The 18,325-nt window shown below is 41.7% G+C and overlaps 4 protein-coding genes and 1 long non-coding RNA gene across 7 annotated transcripts; 4 read left to right on the plus strand and 1 right to left on the minus strand.

The window, feature by feature from the left end:
• The first annotated feature begins 650 nt into the window (after window positions 1-650).
• LOC130689676 (galactosylceramide sulfotransferase-like) lies at window positions 651-2,233 on the plus strand. The gene is made up of 5 exons (XM_057512613.2): window positions 651-676; window positions 736-885; window positions 975-1,037; window positions 1,127-1,999; window positions 2,083-2,233. Exons 1-5 carry the CDS (start codon window positions 666-668, stop codon window positions 2,207-2,209), a joined length of 1,224 nt encoding a protein of 407 aa, XP_057368596.1. The 5' UTR covers window positions 651-665; the 3' UTR covers window positions 2,210-2,233.
• Window positions 2,234-2,897: 664 nt separating this feature from the next.
• Window positions 2,898-7,876, plus strand: LOC130689699 (uncharacterized). Of its 3 annotated transcripts, none has more exons than XM_059495699.1 (8): window positions 2,898-3,144; window positions 3,206-3,565; window positions 3,635-3,809; window positions 3,866-3,993; window positions 4,057-4,182; window positions 4,251-4,390; window positions 4,449-4,713; window positions 7,728-7,869. In XM_059495699.1, the coding sequence occupies exons 1-8, from the start codon at window positions 2,940-2,942 to the stop codon at window positions 7,847-7,849; spliced, it is 1,521 nt and encodes a 506-aa protein (XP_059351682.1). In that variant the 5' UTR covers window positions 2,898-2,939; the 3' UTR covers window positions 7,850-7,869. The 3 variants fall into 3 exon arrangements, with proteins under 3 accessions (XP_059351682.1, XP_057368580.1, XP_057368621.1); XM_057512597.2 differs by lacking the exon at window positions 7,728-7,869 and adding an exon at window positions 4,781-4,967; XM_057512638.2 differs by lacking the exons at window positions 2,898-3,144; window positions 3,206-3,565; window positions 3,635-3,809; ... (2 more) ...; window positions 4,251-4,390; window positions 4,449-4,713 and adding exons at window positions 5,919-6,139; window positions 6,199-6,468; window positions 6,536-6,710; ... (2 more) ...; window positions 7,167-7,306; window positions 7,375-7,645 and having other exon boundaries at window positions 7,728-7,876.
• Window positions 7,877-9,251: 1,375 nt separating this feature from the next.
• On the plus strand, window positions 9,252-11,335 carry LOC130689508 (uncharacterized). Its single transcript, XM_059495582.1, has 9 exons — window positions 9,252-9,371; window positions 9,474-9,591; window positions 9,663-9,959; window positions 10,048-10,195; window positions 10,249-10,370; window positions 10,431-10,568; window positions 10,636-10,781; window positions 10,851-11,127; window positions 11,190-11,335. The coding sequence occupies exons 1-9, from the start codon at window positions 9,252-9,254 to the stop codon at window positions 11,333-11,335; spliced, it is 1,512 nt and encodes a 503-aa protein (XP_059351565.1).
• Window positions 11,336-11,998: 663 nt separating this feature from the next.
• Window positions 11,999-14,241, minus strand: LOC130689659 (uncharacterized). Its single transcript, XM_057512596.2, has 9 exons — window positions 14,026-14,241; window positions 13,880-13,963; window positions 13,507-13,809; window positions 13,291-13,438; window positions 13,105-13,226; window positions 12,880-13,017; window positions 12,659-12,804; window positions 12,271-12,589; window positions 11,999-12,197 (listed from the first exon to the last, which is right to left on the minus strand). The coding sequence occupies exons 1-9, from the start codon at window positions 14,219-14,221 to the stop codon at window positions 12,049-12,051; spliced, it is 1,605 nt and encodes a 534-aa protein (XP_057368579.1). The 5' UTR covers window positions 14,222-14,241; the 3' UTR covers window positions 11,999-12,048.
• Window positions 14,242-16,049: 1,808 nt separating this feature from the next.
• LOC130689705 (uncharacterized) lies at window positions 16,050-16,744 on the plus strand. Its single transcript, XR_009000794.1, has 4 exons — window positions 16,050-16,132; window positions 16,195-16,330; window positions 16,524-16,627; window positions 16,686-16,744. It is a non-coding gene; the product is annotated as an uncharacterized LOC130689705 (long non-coding RNA).
• The last annotated feature ends 1,581 nt before the right edge of the window (window positions 16,745-18,325 follow it).

Here is an 18,325-nt window from a genome sequence, read left to right on the forward strand (position 1 = left end):
TGACGAAGGTCAATGCTTGATTTCACAAGTACGATTATTCTGTTTTTAAAAAGTTCAGTTCTCGTTTATCCAACAGTGAATTAAAGTTTAGTACAAAAGATATTCGCATCACACATGACAAACACCGGAGTACATACATTGGGAATTAGCTCCGATTGCATTCGAAATTTGCCCTTGCTTTCCTTTTGTTGCTATGTAGCCTACCGTACCTGCGGCGACAGGAAAAGTGGATTAGCATAACGAAAACGGAAATGTTGTCGAATAGCAAAGCAGTTCAGGTTGGCAAACCGCTAGCGGGCTCGTATAAAGGCGGTGCAACATAATCGAACGAAAAATGTTGTCACACAAGGTAACCAGTTCAGGTTCTCATATGGCTGGCGGCTTGTTTTACTCACATGCGTTGGGGGACGTTCGATGAGTTGCAAACAGAGTTTGAAACTTGCTGGTTAACTCAGTGATTTGTAGCAAACAAAAACATTTTGAATCATCTGTGCATCCACATCATCCATCAGTATTGCATAAATCACTTGACAGGTACGTTTACAATTTATAATAGCCCCACACCCTCTCCGAAGGAAAAGATTGAAGTTGAAATAGCATCAAAAGAATACGTTTTCCCTTCTTGCTGTCGAGATTGACAAAATCCTATCAAAGCTATTCGCGCGATGGAGATCAGGTACTTGAAATCGCAATCTATTTATAGCAGCATAGTGATATATGCATAAAATGTGTTAGGTGCCTAAAAGTAAATGACCTGGCTATTCGACGGCAACGATTTTGTTTCAAACGGTTCGTCGTGGCGGTGATCATTAGCTGTTGTCTAACTTTTTTATCAAAACGTGCCTTGTTCCAGCAACTAGAAACGCTGGATTCCACAGAATTTCGGTAAAATCAATACAGTTGCACCAATCAAATGGAATCTCGATTACCGCACCGTATTCATTTAAATTCAACTCTAAATTACTGAATTACAGGAAATTTATTTTTATGAAAACTCACAAGTGCGGCACTAGTACCATCGAAAACATCATATTCCGGTATTTTTTTTTAAATCATCCACCACTTAATGTTCCTTACTTCATTTCCCGGAGGCATATATTTATTTGTATTTCAACCATTCACACAGGTTTGCATTGAAAAACGAACTGAACATTGTGTTGCCCGAAGAGGGCAGCTACCTGTCGAGGACTGAGCTTTTCGACCATAATTCATTGAACGACACGAAGTGGAAAGACCTCAATTTCGATATATTCGCTTTGCACAATCGCTGGAACAAGAAAGAAGTTCTGGAGCTGTTGCGCGAAGATGTACCGGCCTTCACCGTCATTCGAGAACCCGTGGAAGTCTTTGAATCCTTGTTCCACTACCTCGATCCTCAATTGAAAAACTTCTACGGCGTCCAGGATATTCACGATATGATCCGCGCTATCAGAAACGCCACCCTATCAGATGTAGTGGAGAAACGTTGGTTGGGTAGCATTGGACGCAACCAAATAGCCTGGGATTTGGGGATATCGCCCGACATCTTCGACAACGAAAACGCTATAACGGAAGAAATTCAGCGTTTGGATCACGAGTTCCATCTTGTGATGATTGCAAATAGGATGGACGAGTCCCTCATCCTCATGAAGCAATTGCTCAATTGGCCTCTACAAAATGTCGTCCATCTAGATTTGAACAGGAGGAAGCCAGAGAAGTCTTCCAAGTTGAGCGTCGCTGAAAGAAAGGTGCTAGAGAAATGGCTGGCCGCCGACGTGCAGATCTTTCAATATTTCTCTCGTCGATTCGACGAAAAGGTAGCCGAATTCAATTGGAAATATTCGACATTACCAACAGGCCTGTCTGACGTCGATTCTGCCATTAAGAGGCAAACTCAATTATTGGAGGAAGCCAACAAACAATTGTATGATCGCTGCGTACTCAGCGAAGTGGGCAACGAAGAGCTCGTAAGCAAGTACAAGACTTACAATGACAATATCATGGGCTACTCCATCAACGAGTAAGTGTTTTTTTTTATGTTTTGCTGTAACAATTCAATTGATCAAATACTCTGGAGCCCTTCTAATCTCGATATTACTGCAGGGAACAAGAAGACTGTGCTTTGTACGTTATGAGCGAACGCAGTTTTTTGAGCACATTCAGAGATCTACTCTTATCAAAATTAACGACACCCTCCAGCTTATTAACGTGGTTTGGATCATTAAAATAGTCACGCAAATGATTCTACGGTGTCCAATAACATAAGATTATAAAATACATTGCTTTTATCTGACGTTAAGGCCCTGGTTAACACATCAGCCCGTCCGTTGCGTAGTTTCGCGCAAAAAAACAAAATTTTTGCTAATGAGCCAGTTTCAACTACAAAGCGCTAAATAATTGAGGCCCTGCAGGTCAATTCCGACCATGGAACCATCACGTGGCTTTGCGTTCTCTGCGAGTGGTGGTGACTCAAAGACAAATGAAAACGTCCTTGTTATGTGTCTTGGAAATTCCCCATTTATAATCACATCATAAATGAATTCCAGCACAAAAATGAAAGATTATACTCACATTTGTTTGTATTCCGCATTCGTGCATCCATCAACGATGGCGATCACTATCGAATAGAAGTGGACGACCGCCGTTCGTGAATAAAAACACGACCGAAAGGTCTTTGCCAAGGTCGATGTTTCATTTCAAGGACGGCAAAAAGAACAGGGTACAAGTATGGAAGGGTTATCATTCAAAAGTATTTGTGTACCCCTTCATTAAGACAATGATCTATGATGCATTACCTTCGGGTGGTAACATTTTATTACACCGGCGTGGTTGTCTCTTTAGATTCATTTTCTCTTCTACTTGGTTAGAGCATATAAAACGGAGCTAGTTTGTGCATAGTTTCAGTCCGTCAAGCTCCACGAGCTCTTGACATTTTTAACCGCAGCTGACATCAAAACAAAATGCTGAAAGCGTTCGTTTTCCTTTCGCTTGTTCACCTGTTTTCCCCAGCCAGTTGCGCCGAGTGGGACGACGTTAACAACGACGAAGAACTCGGAGACTCGAGCAGGAAGGCAGTCGAGTCCTCGCCCAACACTTACAAATTCCTCGTTTATCCTTGGCAACAATGGAATCCTCATTTTTACCAGCCTATCGCTCGAAACCAACGTATTACAAAACACTAATGCATTCCCAATGCCTTTCCAATAATCCATCATATTTAAAACAGACGCACCGGATGGTGAGGTAGGCCATCCGCTCATCAATGGCGATATTGGTGGCCATTCCGGTTTATTTCGCCAATTCGGCTCGCTTGAAAGTCCCTTCTTTCCTTCAAGCCCATTTAGTCTTCCTTCGAATCCATCCAGTGTTCCTTTAGGTCCGTCGCTCTTGCCCGTCAGCCAGCCTGATCCAGCTACCCAACCGTTCGATGCTGTTATTATCGGAAGCGGAATACGGCAAGAACTTGTCAGCGAAAGCTGCAGATCACTATCCAGGGAGATGGGTAACTGTTTTGACAGTACAACGTGCACAGCAATCGGTGGCCGGGCCAGCGGTTCATGCACCAACGGCCTCGTTTGCTGCATTAGTAAGTTTTAGCTCATCCACTTGTTTCATTGTTTGATACAAGAATAACACGACATTGTGACATTCAAAGATACGGTGAACACGTGCGATGACGGATTGGCCCGGCTAGGTGACACAGTCACGTTAAACAACACTTACTGGCAATCACCGTTAAGAAATTTCGCTACGTCTTCCAGCTGCACGTTAACAGTCAAGTTGGATTCGACGCTGCCTGAACAAAATAATGTGGCCATTTGTCAAGTTCGGTTAGTATTCGCACGTACTAACAAGGTGAATCAATTATCTAAATTTTTTTGCGTAGGTTGGATTTTGTTGTGTTTGAAATTTCTCAACCAGACGCTGAAACTGTGTGTGCTAACGATTATTTCGACGTAGCCGGAGCTACTAATGTAGTCCCGACTATATGCGGATTCAACAACGGCCAACATAGTACCCCAATTCAACTAATACGCTTTTCATTTTGAATTTACACAAACGTACTTTTTCTTATAGTGTATCTTCACGTGCCACCATCACCGACAGATGTTCAACTGACGTTCAACTTCGGAACGGTAGACACTGACGTTCGCCGTTGGAACATTCTAATTGCCATGATCCCATGCAACTCTAAACTCCTAGGTAAAAAGTGTGATCCATTAATCAATCCAACTTACTGAGAATTCATGGTGCTGTATTAAAACATCCAGCGCCATCGGATTGTCTCCAGTATTTCACCGCTCGTACGGGAACCGTCAAAACGTTCAATTGGCGTGACGTAACAGGCACAGCCACGCGTCAATTAGCCAATCAAGGATACAGCATCTGTTTCCGATCAGCATTGACCCAGGTTTGTTTCAGCGTGAACACCGATCTTGCCACATGTCTAACCAATGTTCAACGTTTAGCGACAGTTATGTTTGACACCGTGCACGGTAGTCACGACACAAAAGGCATTTAGTATCAGCGTGGCAAGAACCGTTGATGCGGCGGCTACGGCTAGGCCGGACGTGAGCCAATTAGGGTCCCTTAACTGCAATAATGACTTCCTCATCATCCCAGGTGGTTTCAATATCGGCAATCCCGCACCTGTGGCCAACATGGCTTTCGATCGCTACTGCGGAGAGAGACTCAATGCCCTTCCTGGAAGCACTGTATCAACCACCGTTTGTAGTAAGTTCGATAGCATTCTTTAAAAATGTATTTTGTTAATCGTTTTATTTTGCTTTTCATTGTAAAGGTATGGTAAAGCCGTTTAGAATCGTGTATCACGCTAATCGCGATGAAACGTTGACTATACCAACGGCGGACACAGCAACGGCCGGAAACATCGGATTCTGTCTCAGTTTCCGTATTTAATAATGAATTTTTCTTACAGCTCGATGTATAATTTTTACTATTAAAATGTACTATACGCATGCGGTGATAGTTGAAAAAACTAAAGTGGGCCTTATGTTTATGGAGATGTCGGTTACGAACTGCACGCTTTTGAACCTGTACTACATCTTATACGAGAAAATAAACATTCAGGATGTATAACGGCAGATGGTGACGTTCCACAATGTCAGCTGTGCGTTAAATGCAAATAGATTTAAGCTGAACTAGTATTCATTTTGGGGTACTATGTTTTTCTTTTGCATGCGGCTTTTTACGCCCCCATCTATTCTTGAAAATGATCGCCTATCCTCCAGATTTACTTTCGCCCTCGCTCATTACCTGAGGCTGTGGAACATTGGAGACGTGGAACGAAAGATTCGAAAGGAAAAACAGGTTTGTATCATTTTCTTCTAGAACATTTAAAAGCTCGAGGTCTTACGGGTGACACCTGTGCGTCTCTAACACTCTGCGATTAAAAGTGGAGGTAAATAACTGAATGGACATTTAACTATAGAGCAAATGTGCTACCAGTTATCTACCACATTTTAAATACTAAGGAAACATGAAGATACATTTTAAATAGTTTTTGATGACCAGACAAGTGCCCATGGGATTTTCTACCACGTTTGCCATTCGTGTCACCCGTCTGTTCGTTATTGATATACCAATCACGAATTACTACTCTGTACAGGTATGAAAGGACGTTTCACGTACGAGTTAGGGTCAGTGTTCTATTATCACGTATTCATTAAGGTCAATGTTTGATTTCAAGGGCACGTAGAAAACAAGAGAAACTTACAGTTCCCGAAGGGTTGCTCACTCCCAATTGCCCGATACGTGTAGTTTTGAAAAAATTATGATCTATACACGCACTTGGTTTGTGGCTTGCAGCTTGATTTCGCGTGTGTAATCTTCTACCTTACGTGTTTTCTAAATTGAACTTCGGGACTATATAAGATGAAGTGAAAACCAAAATTCGGTTAGTTTTCCACAGACGTTGTTCTCACGCCCTTCCAATAACACCAAATGTCAAAGGTTTGCTTTCTACTTTTAGTTTTAGCACTAGCCTGCAACTGCAGCGCTTGGGATGACCAAACGCTGTTACACAATATCAGGAATGCTCTTACGACTCATCGATCTTACGCCAATCCTTACGTGATGGCCCGATATCCATGGCGACGATGGACTCCTCTTCCATACTATCCAGCCGATCGAATTCCATGTAAATTTTCTTTTCGAATTTCCATCGTGATGTGATAATCATTTGTAATTTTCGTGTAGCCATCAATCCTGTTTTCAACAGCGTCAGCATGTTTCGACAAGGCAATGATTTAGAAGATCCTTTCCCTGGCGATGTTTTGGACACGGAATTGCTCACAGAATTGGACGATGTCCAAGACGTTGACACACGACAACTGTTGGGCGGTCAAGGTGAAAGCTGCAGATCACCAACGACCAGAGAAATGGGTATCTGTTTAGACAGTGGATCGTGCACGTCGGGTGGCGGTCGGGCCAGCGGATCCTGCAACAGTGGCCTCGTCTGTTGCATTAGTAAGTCCATTGAATTACAATTCATTGTTCCGTGGGAAATTTAAATCGATTTTATTTTCCACTAAAGATGTCATCAACACTTGTGATGATGGATTTGCAAGGCAGCTGGACACCGTCACTGTTAACAACACTTATTGGCAATCACCTGTCAGGACGATCGCTCCTTCGTCCAGCTGCACGTTAACTGTGAAACTAGACACGACATTACCCTCACAAGTGAACCAGCCAATCTGTCAAGTTCGGTCAGTACTTTTCCCCTTTTGTGCTATCTAAAACATCCTGGTAATGTATAACTGTATGTGCTTAGGTTGGATTTTGTTTTGTTTACGATTTCTCAACCGGATTCCGAATCGGTTTGCAATGGAGATTATTTCGAAGTATCCGGAGCCTTGAACACAGTCCCGACTATTTGCGGATTTAATAACGGACAGCATAGTAACTCTTTTCTTCTATTGCATAATCAAAATGAATCTTGAAACGTTATGTTTTTCTGAAGTGTATCTTCACGTTCCACCGGCACCCAACGATGTTCAGCTCACGTTCAATTTCGGACCAGCGGAAGGCGAAAGTCGTCAATGGAACATGTTGATTTCCATGATCCCCTGCAATTCCAAAATTCTAGGTAAAACAATTTCCCTTTTAATTCATTGCAATCCCTGATTCATCGTTGCTTTAAAACTTCTTCGTCCCTCGTTCAGCGCCTCCCGATTGCCTGCAATACTTCACTACCCGTTCGGGAAGCGTCAGAACGTTCAACTGGCGAGACGTTACTGGAACAGCCACTCGCCAATTGGCCAACCAAGATTACAGCATTTGTTTCCGATCAGGACCAATTCAGGTAAAAGCCTCATCACCATTTCTCTTATGTAACGAGCTAAAAAAAAAATTAATTTCATGTTTATACAGAGGCAATTGTGTTTGACGCCGTGCGCGGTGGTAACAAGCCAGAAAGCGTTTAGCATCAGCTTACCGATTACTCTGCCAGCGACGGGAACCGCAGCCACTACCCCCGATGTGAGTCAATTTGGATCCCTGAACTGTAACAACGATTTCCTCGTCATTCCCGGAGGTTTTAATCTCGGAAATCCGGCTGCCGTAACCAACATAGCGTATGACCGCTACTGTGGAGAGAGACTGAATGCGCTTCCTGGAAGCCAGGCATCAACGACCGTTTGCAGTAAGTTCCAGCAGCATTTGTTCTTGATTTGTAAAATTGATGTTGATTACTTGTTTTTGTTTTTTTCTTTGTGTTCCATTAGCTACCATGACGCCGTTGAGAATCTTCTACAGAACCAATCGTGATGAGACGGTTACTACACCTGCGGCAGATTCAATAACAAATGGAAATCGCGGATTTTGCTTGAACTTCCGTATTCAGTAAATTCGTTGCTGAATTTTCTCTTTGGTGGTGGACTCGTCAGCAAATAGCATTTTGGGGATAGTTTATGTGCCATTATGCCTGACAACTAAACAATTTGATACATCTAGTTTCAAAATTTTTAAGAACTGCTTTCTTCTACGGTTATGTTTAATGCGAAGATGTTGATGACTCTTTTTTCAGGTATATTCAAATTAGTCTCCGAAAAAAAAAAACTAATCGTTTATTAATTGCTGGCCTTGGTAAAGCAAAAAATGCTATCTAGTCGGTACAACCGGGAGCGTTGAACTTCGCTCTCAAGATCGCTATACAGAGAACTGATGCGTTCAATTTTTTATCCATTAAATGACGTTGCCAAAATATCAAAATATCCATCTTGAAAAAGTCTCACAGCAACATCGTTACCTGTATAATTTGAGGGTTGAACGAACCGTCAGGCATTCGGCGTCCACAACAAACAGGTTTTTCAAAGGGAAATCCCGTGATGATGAGGGGGATGATAGCAATGACTATCGGGCTGTATCTACGTACAGCCAACACCCGTAATTAAGCATGCAAAAAAACAATGATGATGCTGCAATATGTGCTGTGGATGCCAGAATAATAATAATAAACCACAATTACGAATGAGACATAAAAATACAAGAAGAAAAAATGATTCAGATTCAAGGTGACTCACGGAAAGTTTGAGATATTGACGATTCAAAGTCAATGCTTTGAACAACCATGCAGGTACGTATGATGCTTTTCAGACATTGAGCGTTCCATGTCGTCGATGTGATGACGCGTCTTTTTGCTGATTAATCTAGCCTTGGTTGAAGACCGATAATGACTTAATGACTTCCAATTGTTTTGCCTCTTGTGGCAAAGATTCAGCCTCGTATAAATCATTGAATTTAAAGGGAAATTGTATTTAATTACACTTATTTACATTCTCGAGTATCAAAACACTCTGAGTAGATAATCATTGAATTCAAAGAGCGTGAGCATCTCAGGACTGACGTGAGAAACGTAAATGAAAGACTAGATGACCGATGAAGATTTCTTTTTAAACGCTGTGCTCTTCGAGGCGCATTTCGTGTTCCATCGTCTCAACAACATGACAAATTGCCCTTGCGCATTTTGCGGACTAAGGTCATCTGTTTTTACGTTCCAAAGGTAGAAGTTAACGAGGCACTCCACGCATAAATGGGATGGAACGGGAGAACTCAAAAGATACAACCTCTTGTGGTTGGGATGACTCACTCCACCTTCTGCAACATCAAGAGTTCACGCCGATCATCCAGCTAGGCAAGGCTATATAAGCTACAGCGTTCCCCACAATCTTATGCGGCCCGTTTTGTTCCAAACATTTTGCTTAGGAAAGCTCGTCACGTTTGCCTTACATACAAATTACAGAGCGAAGATGGCAAAGCTTGGCTTATTCCTTTTCATCGTTGCTTTATCGAATCAAACCAGTTTAGCTTGTAACGATGATAAAGACGAGCAGTTACCTGGTACATGGCGAGAGCTGAATGATTATTGGGTACGTTCGTATGGATTACCTCCCCACACTTTCGATCCTCCTTACCACCAGCAAGCCTCCCCTCCAGGTATTTAATTCATGGGAATTTAAAGCCATCAAAAGTTACGTGCTTTATCTTTTCCTTCATTTCTTTTAGAACCAGCAATTTCATATCAGGGGCGATCATCCTTGAACCGAGCTAATTCTAACACCAAGCCATTTAAAAACTATTTCATTAAGAGTAAGTATACAGCAATCAGTCATCTGTATACGCTCGAAGGGAGGGTTGATTTCGTTTTTCTTTTGCAACAGAGAACGCTGATGGCAAAGCAAGTGGACGTTTTGCTTTCGGTGGTTTGAAAGCTTCGCTAATCAACACGGGCCTCTTCAACAACAGATTCACGCCGGCCAACACGTTCAGGCCACTCCAAGGACTCGGCAAACAATCACCTGTCGTTTTGAATCCTAATTTCGATAACCTTCTCACCACGTTCGATGGATGTACAGCACCCAATGGCGAATCCGGAATCTGCGCTCCAGGAAACATCTGCTCTCTGTTCGGTGGCCGGCCCAGTGGTTCCTGCATCCTGGGCAAAGTTTGTTGCATCAGTAGGGGAACTCCAGAACAATTCAACTTAATCGTTTAAAGTCTAACACATAAAAAGCATTTCTTTATTTGGACGGTGTTTAAATATAGATGTGGTTCCATCATGTGGTGGAACTGCCACCCTTAACAACACATACTGGCAATCTCCTGCAATCCTTAGCGCTCCTTCGACGTGCACGTTAACTGTCAAGCTGGACGCGACATTTGTAGAGCAAAAGAAACCCATCTGCCAACTTCGGTAAGCGTTAAATGTCGAAAACTTTAAGCCGCAATTCATTTTTGTTTATGTAGATTAGACTTTGTTTCATTCACCACTTCACAGCCGACAGCTGGAACTTGCACGGACACATTTCAAGTGAGCGGATCGACTAATATAGCACCGATTATCTGTGGGGACAATGACGGGCAGCACAGTAAGCAACATTGAATGTCCATATCGGGACTAATTTAACGTATTAGATTTTATTTTATAGTGTACCTTGATGTCCCATCATCACTCAATGGTCCTACCAATGTCCGCCTTATGTTCAACTTTGCAGCTGGATCTGGCAACAGTCCACGTACGTGGAACATTAAAATCGCAATGCTTCCGTGCGGAGCAAATTACCTCGGTAATTCATTTCATATTCACAGAAACAAACGAGATCAACTCTTGTACTTTAAAAACATAACCCATAGCTCCGAGGGATTGCCTCCAATATTACACATCGGCTACTGGTATAATTAAATCGTTTAACTGGCGAGATATCGCTGAAGTTGCTACTCGCCAACTCAACAGCCAAAACTACAACATTTGCTTCCGGACCGAGGAAATGGATAAACAGGTCTTGCAATTATTTTCTTTCCTTTCCCAACACGCATTTGAACGGGGCCTTTTTTGGGGGGATGCATAGATTGCAAGCCGGATGTGTCTGATGCCATGTACGATAACGAATGGAGGCGACGCGTTCTCCATTACGTCTGTGCCGGGCAATCTTGCTAATTCCGCCGTGGGAACAACAGGCCCAAATCCAATACCTCCACCGGTAGCTACAGTTGCAGTTTGCCTGTACGATTTCTTGCTGATTGCGCAAGGTACAGACCCAATCACTGGCCTCGTTGCTGACCGGTTCTGCGGCAATCAACTGAATCCGATTCCGAACGGCGCGGCAGTCAGCGTCACAGTTTGCAGTAAGTTTGGTCGGGCAAATTTTTGGAGGGACTTTGGTTTAATATACTTGCATTTATTGCAGCTCGAATTCAACCTTTCAAGCTGACCTATCAGACCGATAACACCGAAGGCGCTGTGTTTGCCAATAATCAGGGAATCATTATTCCGGCATTTGGCGATGCGGGAAATGTGGGCTTCTGTCTTGATTTCCAACAGAGAATAAATTAAAGGAGAAATGTACTTGGGCTACACCGTGTGTCAGGATAATTGATAACATGCAAATAAACGGAAAAAAAAACAAAAAAACAAATATTGTGTTTGCGGATGCACTGACGATAGTAATTTACACATACTAGCCAAAGATGATGTCCCGATTACAATACATTTTCAAATGAAAACGTTGCAACTCTTTGGACGTGCATACGCATGTTTCGCGTGATGGATTAACGTCAGCTTCATCGGTTACATAACACCGGACATTTTCGATAGCCCAAATAAAGAAGTACCATGTGAACTACAGAAGCTATTTGTATACCGAACGTAACTTTTAACATAAGGGCTGTTACATTGCAAGTGGGAATTAACTTTGCGCAACGCGATACTGAGACAAGTCAGCTCCGATGTAATGAAAGAAAAACAGGTCCGAAACGTTGTTTTAGGTGCGAAAACAATTTATTTCATAACAACAAAAACTTTTTATAATGGCAATTAATAGTTGGCAAATCATTGAAAATAATTTAAGCCTGAAACAATATTTCATATCATAATTTTCAATGTACTCTAAAGAGTTGTCACGCCTTCCTGGCCATTTAGGAAAATCCAGTGGAAAAAAATGTCGTATTGCACCACCCTTCACCAGAAGAATGCCATGTTAAAATCAGACAAGACATGGGCTAGCGAAATAACACTAAAGCAAATTCTCGGATCCACATTTGGCTCGTTTAGTTTGTCCTGTGCTGGAAATCGAGGCAGAAACCTACGTTGTCAGGTGCATCTGCGGCCGCTGCAATTATGGCAAGCGGAGCATTGGCAGCAATCGCTGCTTCAGTGCCGTCAGTCCGGTAGGAAAGCATAAACGGTCTGATTCGAGCTAATGACGTTCAACATTTAGTTTTAATTAAAAAACAAGGAAGCTGTGATTAAAGTATTTCCCCGTGACTTACTGCAAACGGTGACACTGGCTGCGTTTCCACCTGGAATTGGGTCCAATTGGTTTCCGCAATAGCGGTCGGCAGCTAAACCGGTGGCTGGATTGAAACCGCCGGCGATGAGAAGGAAATCGTACAGGCAAAGAGCCTGCGTGCCTGCATTATTGGTAGCACCCACTGCGGAAAGCAGTGCGGCTGCTGCGGCCGCAGCTATTTCGGCTGGCGTAGGTGCGAGAGGGTTGCCAGGTGCCGCCGCAGGCGGCCGTGTGGTCAGCGAGAAGGCGTCTCCACCATTCGTCACTGTACAGGTGGAAAAGCACACCTGGTTTGAGAGCTGTGTAATGTACGACAGAAGTTTAGATAGATGCGGAATCAATGCGGATGAAAGAGGATGGAAACGAACCTGTTTGTCGATTTCTTCAGTCCTGAAACAGATGTTGTAATCTTGATTGTTTAGTTGACGGGTAGCGGGTCCTGGAGTGTCTCTCCAGTTAAACGATCTAACCACTCCGGTGGATGACATGTAGTACTGGAGGCAATCCTTGGGAGCTGTAGTTTAACAATTGATTTTCATTTGACTGTAATTTCATTGGAATGGTATTTAGGGAGTGCGGTTTAACTTACCAAGATATGAGGCTCCGCACGGCAGCATGGCGATTTTGATGTTCCACGAACGTGGAATAGTTCCCGTTCCAGCAGCAAAGTTGAACATCAATTGGACATCGGTAGCTTTAGCAGCTGATGATGGGACGTCGAGATAAACTAAACGCAAAGGATTAAATCAAACGGGCAACTTTGGCTATCTATCTCTTCGCGTTAAATTTTGATTTATGTCACTAACTAACTTACTGTGCTGCCCATTGTTGTCACCACAGATAACAGGCACTCTATTCGTGGATCCTCCGACTTGAAAAGTGTCTGCGCAAGTGCCGGCTACCGGTTGCGCGGTCGTGAACGAAATGAAATCCAAGCTGAAACCGCGATTGGATTCATTATTTTAACTGCTCTTTTTTAAAACACATAATTTCAACGTACCGAAGTTGACAAATGGGTCTCTTTTGTTCAACGAATTTGGCATCCAATTTAATCGACAACGAACATGTAGTGGGAGCGCTAATCGTAGCCGGTGATTGCCAGTACGTGTTGTTCAACGTGACGGTACCACCGCACGCAGTTATCGCGTCTGTTTCAATGAAATTAATAATCGCTATCAGAAATCCTTTAGCAACGTCAGGTAATGTGTAAACTTACTAATGCAGCAAACTTTTCCCAGAACGCAGGCGCCGCTAGGTCGACCCCCGAACAGCGAACAGATGTTTCCTGGAGCGCAGATTCCGGATTCGCCATTGGGCGACGTGCATCCATCGAATGTTGAGATTGGGTTCTCGAACTCGGGATTCAAAACGACGGGCGACCTGGTGCCCAGCCCTTGGAATGGTCTGAACGTGTTGGCCGGCGTAAATCTGTTGTTGAAGAGGCCCGTGTTGATCAGAGAAGCCTTCAAACCACCAAGAGCAAAACGCCCCTGCGCCTGGTTTTCGTAATCATCATTGTCTAATCGATTCAAATTGAAATTAGTTTGATAAAGATTTGTTGACAGAAGGCTAAACTTGATTGTACTCACAGTTGCTGACATAAGCTTTGAAAGGTTCGATGTTAAATTTTGGTCTGTTAAGACGGCTACGTCCTTGATATGGAACGACAGGTTCTGAAATAGAAAATCCAGTGTCAAAACGTTAAAGGGATTTGGATTAGCTAAAGTTTAAATACCTGGTGGAACAAAAGGGTTTTGTTGGTAGTATCGCGAGTCAAATGTGTTGGGAGTGTATCCGTACGCACTGGCCCAATACTCATCTGAATCTTGTCTCACTGTCGCGAATTGTTCATCGCGGCTAGTATCGTCACAAGCACGACTTAAATTAGTGAACGCTAACAAGACGAACAGGATAAGATTGAGCTTCAACATCTTTGCCAACGAACACAAATCTTTGCACTCTGGCTGTAATGAAATCATTGCGCTTTTATATACGCCAGGAGGTTGTACTTTTGGACTTCTAGGTACTTGAAACTTCTTTCAACAGCCAATGGTTGCCAACTGTTAATAATCGGTACTGCTATATGCCGTCCTTGAATTCAAGCGTTGACCTGCCTGGTCGAAAAATGGGCTCTTATTCATCTTGCACTTTGTTTATCCGCCTATCATTATATTCCACAGATTCCGTGTGTCATAATCAATTATATTTCCCAAAATCGTGCATCCTCCTTCGTGCCACTAACCCTCTCCTACGGTTATCATTTTAACATTATTAAATTTCCATTTCGTGCAGCACGTATATAGTGAGCAACTATAGTTCCCTACGCTCTGGCTTAATGATCCACTTATACACTGAATCCCGTTTTTTTTAAATCGAATTGCGAATTGCGAAATAAAAAGGCGTTTGTTCCCTCCACCACACGCATAGCAAACATATTGTTACAAAAACGACAAGTAAACGAAATTCGACATTCTCGTTCGTGAAGTTCTCCGGTCATCCTTTCCCAATGCATTTTGCAGCGTTCATCAAGGTGATAAGACGAGGTCAAACCCAGACCAGAAACGATGGAGTCTGTTATTGTTTGATGGTTAATTCGCATTGCAATAGCCATCGCATAAAATAATGCTCATCGAATGATGTGCAGCACCCTATCAATCACGATAAGTGGGCGATAGTTGCACGAAGTGCCGCGCCTTAATCTGACCCTAATCTAAACCTAACCCTTTATTTTTTATTATTTTTTTTATTGCATTTTAAATGGCCATGTTGAGGTGACGCATACGCCACTCACTTAAAACTGGGAGATCCCGGCCAGCACAACACGGAGTTCAAAGTGAAAACTCGAAAGAAACGCATTTAAGACCTTAAGATTAAGGTTTCAGGAGATTTAAGTTTGCTCAACGAGGTAGATACATTTGTGCTATCCAAGTCGAATAATTATGTTTGAATCGCACGAATTATTGATTGGTTGTTTCACCTCGCAATGCTTACGACGTTTCACAGAGGCGTTCCGCACGATGGTGATCCGTCATGACTTGTAACATTTTAAACGCCTCATGGTATTTTCGTGAAATTCACAATAGCCAAATCATTTCTTGAATATACAGTGCCCTCAGCGGCACAAGGATCCGGTAGAGCGATGCGGAGCTTGGGTAGTGAGAATTGTGGTTGTCAATTAAAGCTGGATGGCGTTCATCGCAAAAGGATGATGTGCTTTACTACACGAAAACTTTTCAAAAAATTTCCGCAATATTTTCTGATATGGCATAGTTTCGTAGTAGAGATTCTATCTAAAGTATTTCCTCTTGTTCCATGTCAACGAACTTCAATTTACTCACTTTTCTCGAGATTTCCTCCATAGATGGCAAACAGATCGACCATAGATGACGTTTCGATTTCGATGTCTCTTGTACATTTTCTGTTTTTCAATTTGTGACACGGGAAATCGATTTCAATTTACAGGGGACATGAAGATACATAGGAAAATGGCTCTCGAAAAATTTCAATTGCGTGCAGCGTGACTCATAGAGTGGGGGAGGGAGAAGCAGCGTCATCTAGTTTTGCTAACTCTAAACCAGTTTCCGCATATTACACTTTTCAGACGTAAACCAAAATTGTTTTTGTTAGGCTTATATTTTTTAAGTAACCGTAAAAAATGTTTAAACAAATTCATTGCGTAACAGGCAATTGTTTGTGTTTGATGCAGGCAACGTTGCTTGTATCATTTCTTCTTCTGCTAGATGGCTCCGCTTGTTTCCGGCTCCTCGTGTGACAGAGTGAACTTGAAGTGGATTCTCAGCGAAAATGTGTTTTTTTTCCCAGATGTTGTGCAGAAGATCGTTGTAAATGCAATGAATTAGATTACTTTGCATTAGTATTTCATATAATACGGATTTTTGTTTAGATTTTTTAAAATAGCGTCAACGTGCCTGAAAAATTTCATTACCTAACGACCGAGAAACCTGAAACCATGGAAATAGCCGAAAAAGAACATTCGAAGAATGAACACTCACAAACTCAGTTATGGCTCTTCTTGAATGGTAAAAAAAAAACATCTTTACAAATAATGCCACTAGGGATGCTATATAATTCTGACAACAGATTTAGTTTCTTTATTGTTGGCTTAGTTTTGGAAAAAGGGTTATTTTGGTCAACAATTTATTTTTTTCACATTCATTCTTCAAAATTTAAGTGCTTGTTAAATGCCAAGTTTCTGTTGGGATATTTACACAGTTGCATATACAGAATGGAAAAGATGAAAATGAAGCTGGACCTGATTTTACACTGCTCTTCTGGGATTTTTCAGCGAATGGGATCTGATATAATCTAACTTTTGGGTATTGTTCAATGTCATATTTTTGTATCAGTATAGATTGAATTACTTTTCTCTTGCAGAGGAACTCCTATCTCTTCTGTGGTATGATCATCAAACCTTAAGGTGGTATTACTGAGGCCTATGTTTCAACCATAACCAAGGTAAATCATAGGTTTTAACATTCTGTGCAATGGTGTGAGTATAAAAGTAAAATGGTAATAGATTGAGAACATTTAAAAAGCCAGTTCTATGACTTGAGATATAACGAATGACGGAAGACGATGACGACTAACAGATCTTTACTACTTCTATGCTGTATTGTTCGATTTCTCCGATGCCGCCATAAATCACTTTACGGCAATGCAATTTTCTATGATCATTTTTTTTCCCCTCCAGGATAGTACGCCGATCCCTCCTTAAAGTATGAAGATTTGGGATCTCTCTGTACGTGGAAATATCGAAAGATGTTTTCCAAAGCATATAGCGGCGAAAACATGTGGTTAGCTGAAATTAACTGGTAGTATGAGTTAACTGTTGTTCGGCTTGGAAAAAAATCAAACGGAAACAGTGCAAAGGTAGTCGCGAATTCGTGATCCAAAATGAAGAAGGATAAGTCAAAATGTCCAAGTAGGTAATAGAAAGACGTAGAACGAACTTTTTGGCATTGAAGGGTACTGCTGTAAGTTTCCTTTGGTAAGAAAGTTTATTTCATAAAGGATAAATGACAAAAGAAACGAAGTGGCCACACAACCTAACCGGCCTCCCTTGAAATCGTTATTTAACAATATCGTTAGGAAAGCAGTGAGTATAAGAAAGAAGAGAAAGTAAACAGGAATTGTTTACAGACGCAATTCAATATGTAATTAGACAAAACGTAATCGAAAGCGGAAAGCTCAAAAGATGACGGTAGCATTTTGGAGGTTTTAATTTTGTTACATGTTATATACCAATAGATGGCAGTGTATTGGAGACAATTTCGTTGGAGGCCCTGTGATTTACGTCGTGTTCACAACGTGCTGCCATCAGCGGCACAATTTTAATACTTATTACAAGCTACAAGCAGACGACTAATGACAGTGGCAGAAAATGGTAACTTAGTATAAGAGTCAAATCATTTCACCTGTTAAGTATATCGTACGCATTATTTGACATAAGCGTCTACCAGTGTTTTCCTGATTACCTAATTTTTTAAGTTCTTTCAAGCTATTATACTGGGAATCTGCATGGAGTAAAAAAATAGCGTAGCAATTAGATATTCACAATGAAACGGTTTCATTCGTAATTTTACAGGATGTTCATAGGTTTCATGAATTCATAGGTTTCATTCATTGAAACCTGATGTTCATAGGTTTCATGAATTCATAGGTTTCATTCATTGAAACCTATGAACATCCTGTAAAATTGTTTTCAGTATGCAGCATCTATTACCTAACACTTCGAATTCAGTGCGCATACTGATATTAAGGTATAAGCAAATATTTATTTCCATTCATATGTAAACATAGTTTAGAATGGTATCAACTGTTTTTTTTTTTTATGAACTGACCAGAATATCAAGGATGTTGGTTGAACTGGGTAACAAAATGTGGAAGGAGAAGTACATGTATTTGATGAAAAATGGTAATTGAAGAAAAGATAATCTAAATGCAGGGCCTGGAAAGGTGGTTTGCATATACCGTTTCATTTGTATACCTTTTCTGAAGGAAAGCATATTAGAAAT

This window comes from Daphnia carinata, chromosome 6 (genome assembly GCF_022539665.2).
Source record: "Daphnia carinata strain CSIRO-1 chromosome 6, CSIRO_AGI_Dcar_HiC_V3, whole genome shotgun sequence".
Classification (NCBI taxonomy): Eukaryota; Metazoa; Arthropoda; class Branchiopoda; order Diplostraca; family Daphniidae; genus Daphnia; species Daphnia carinata.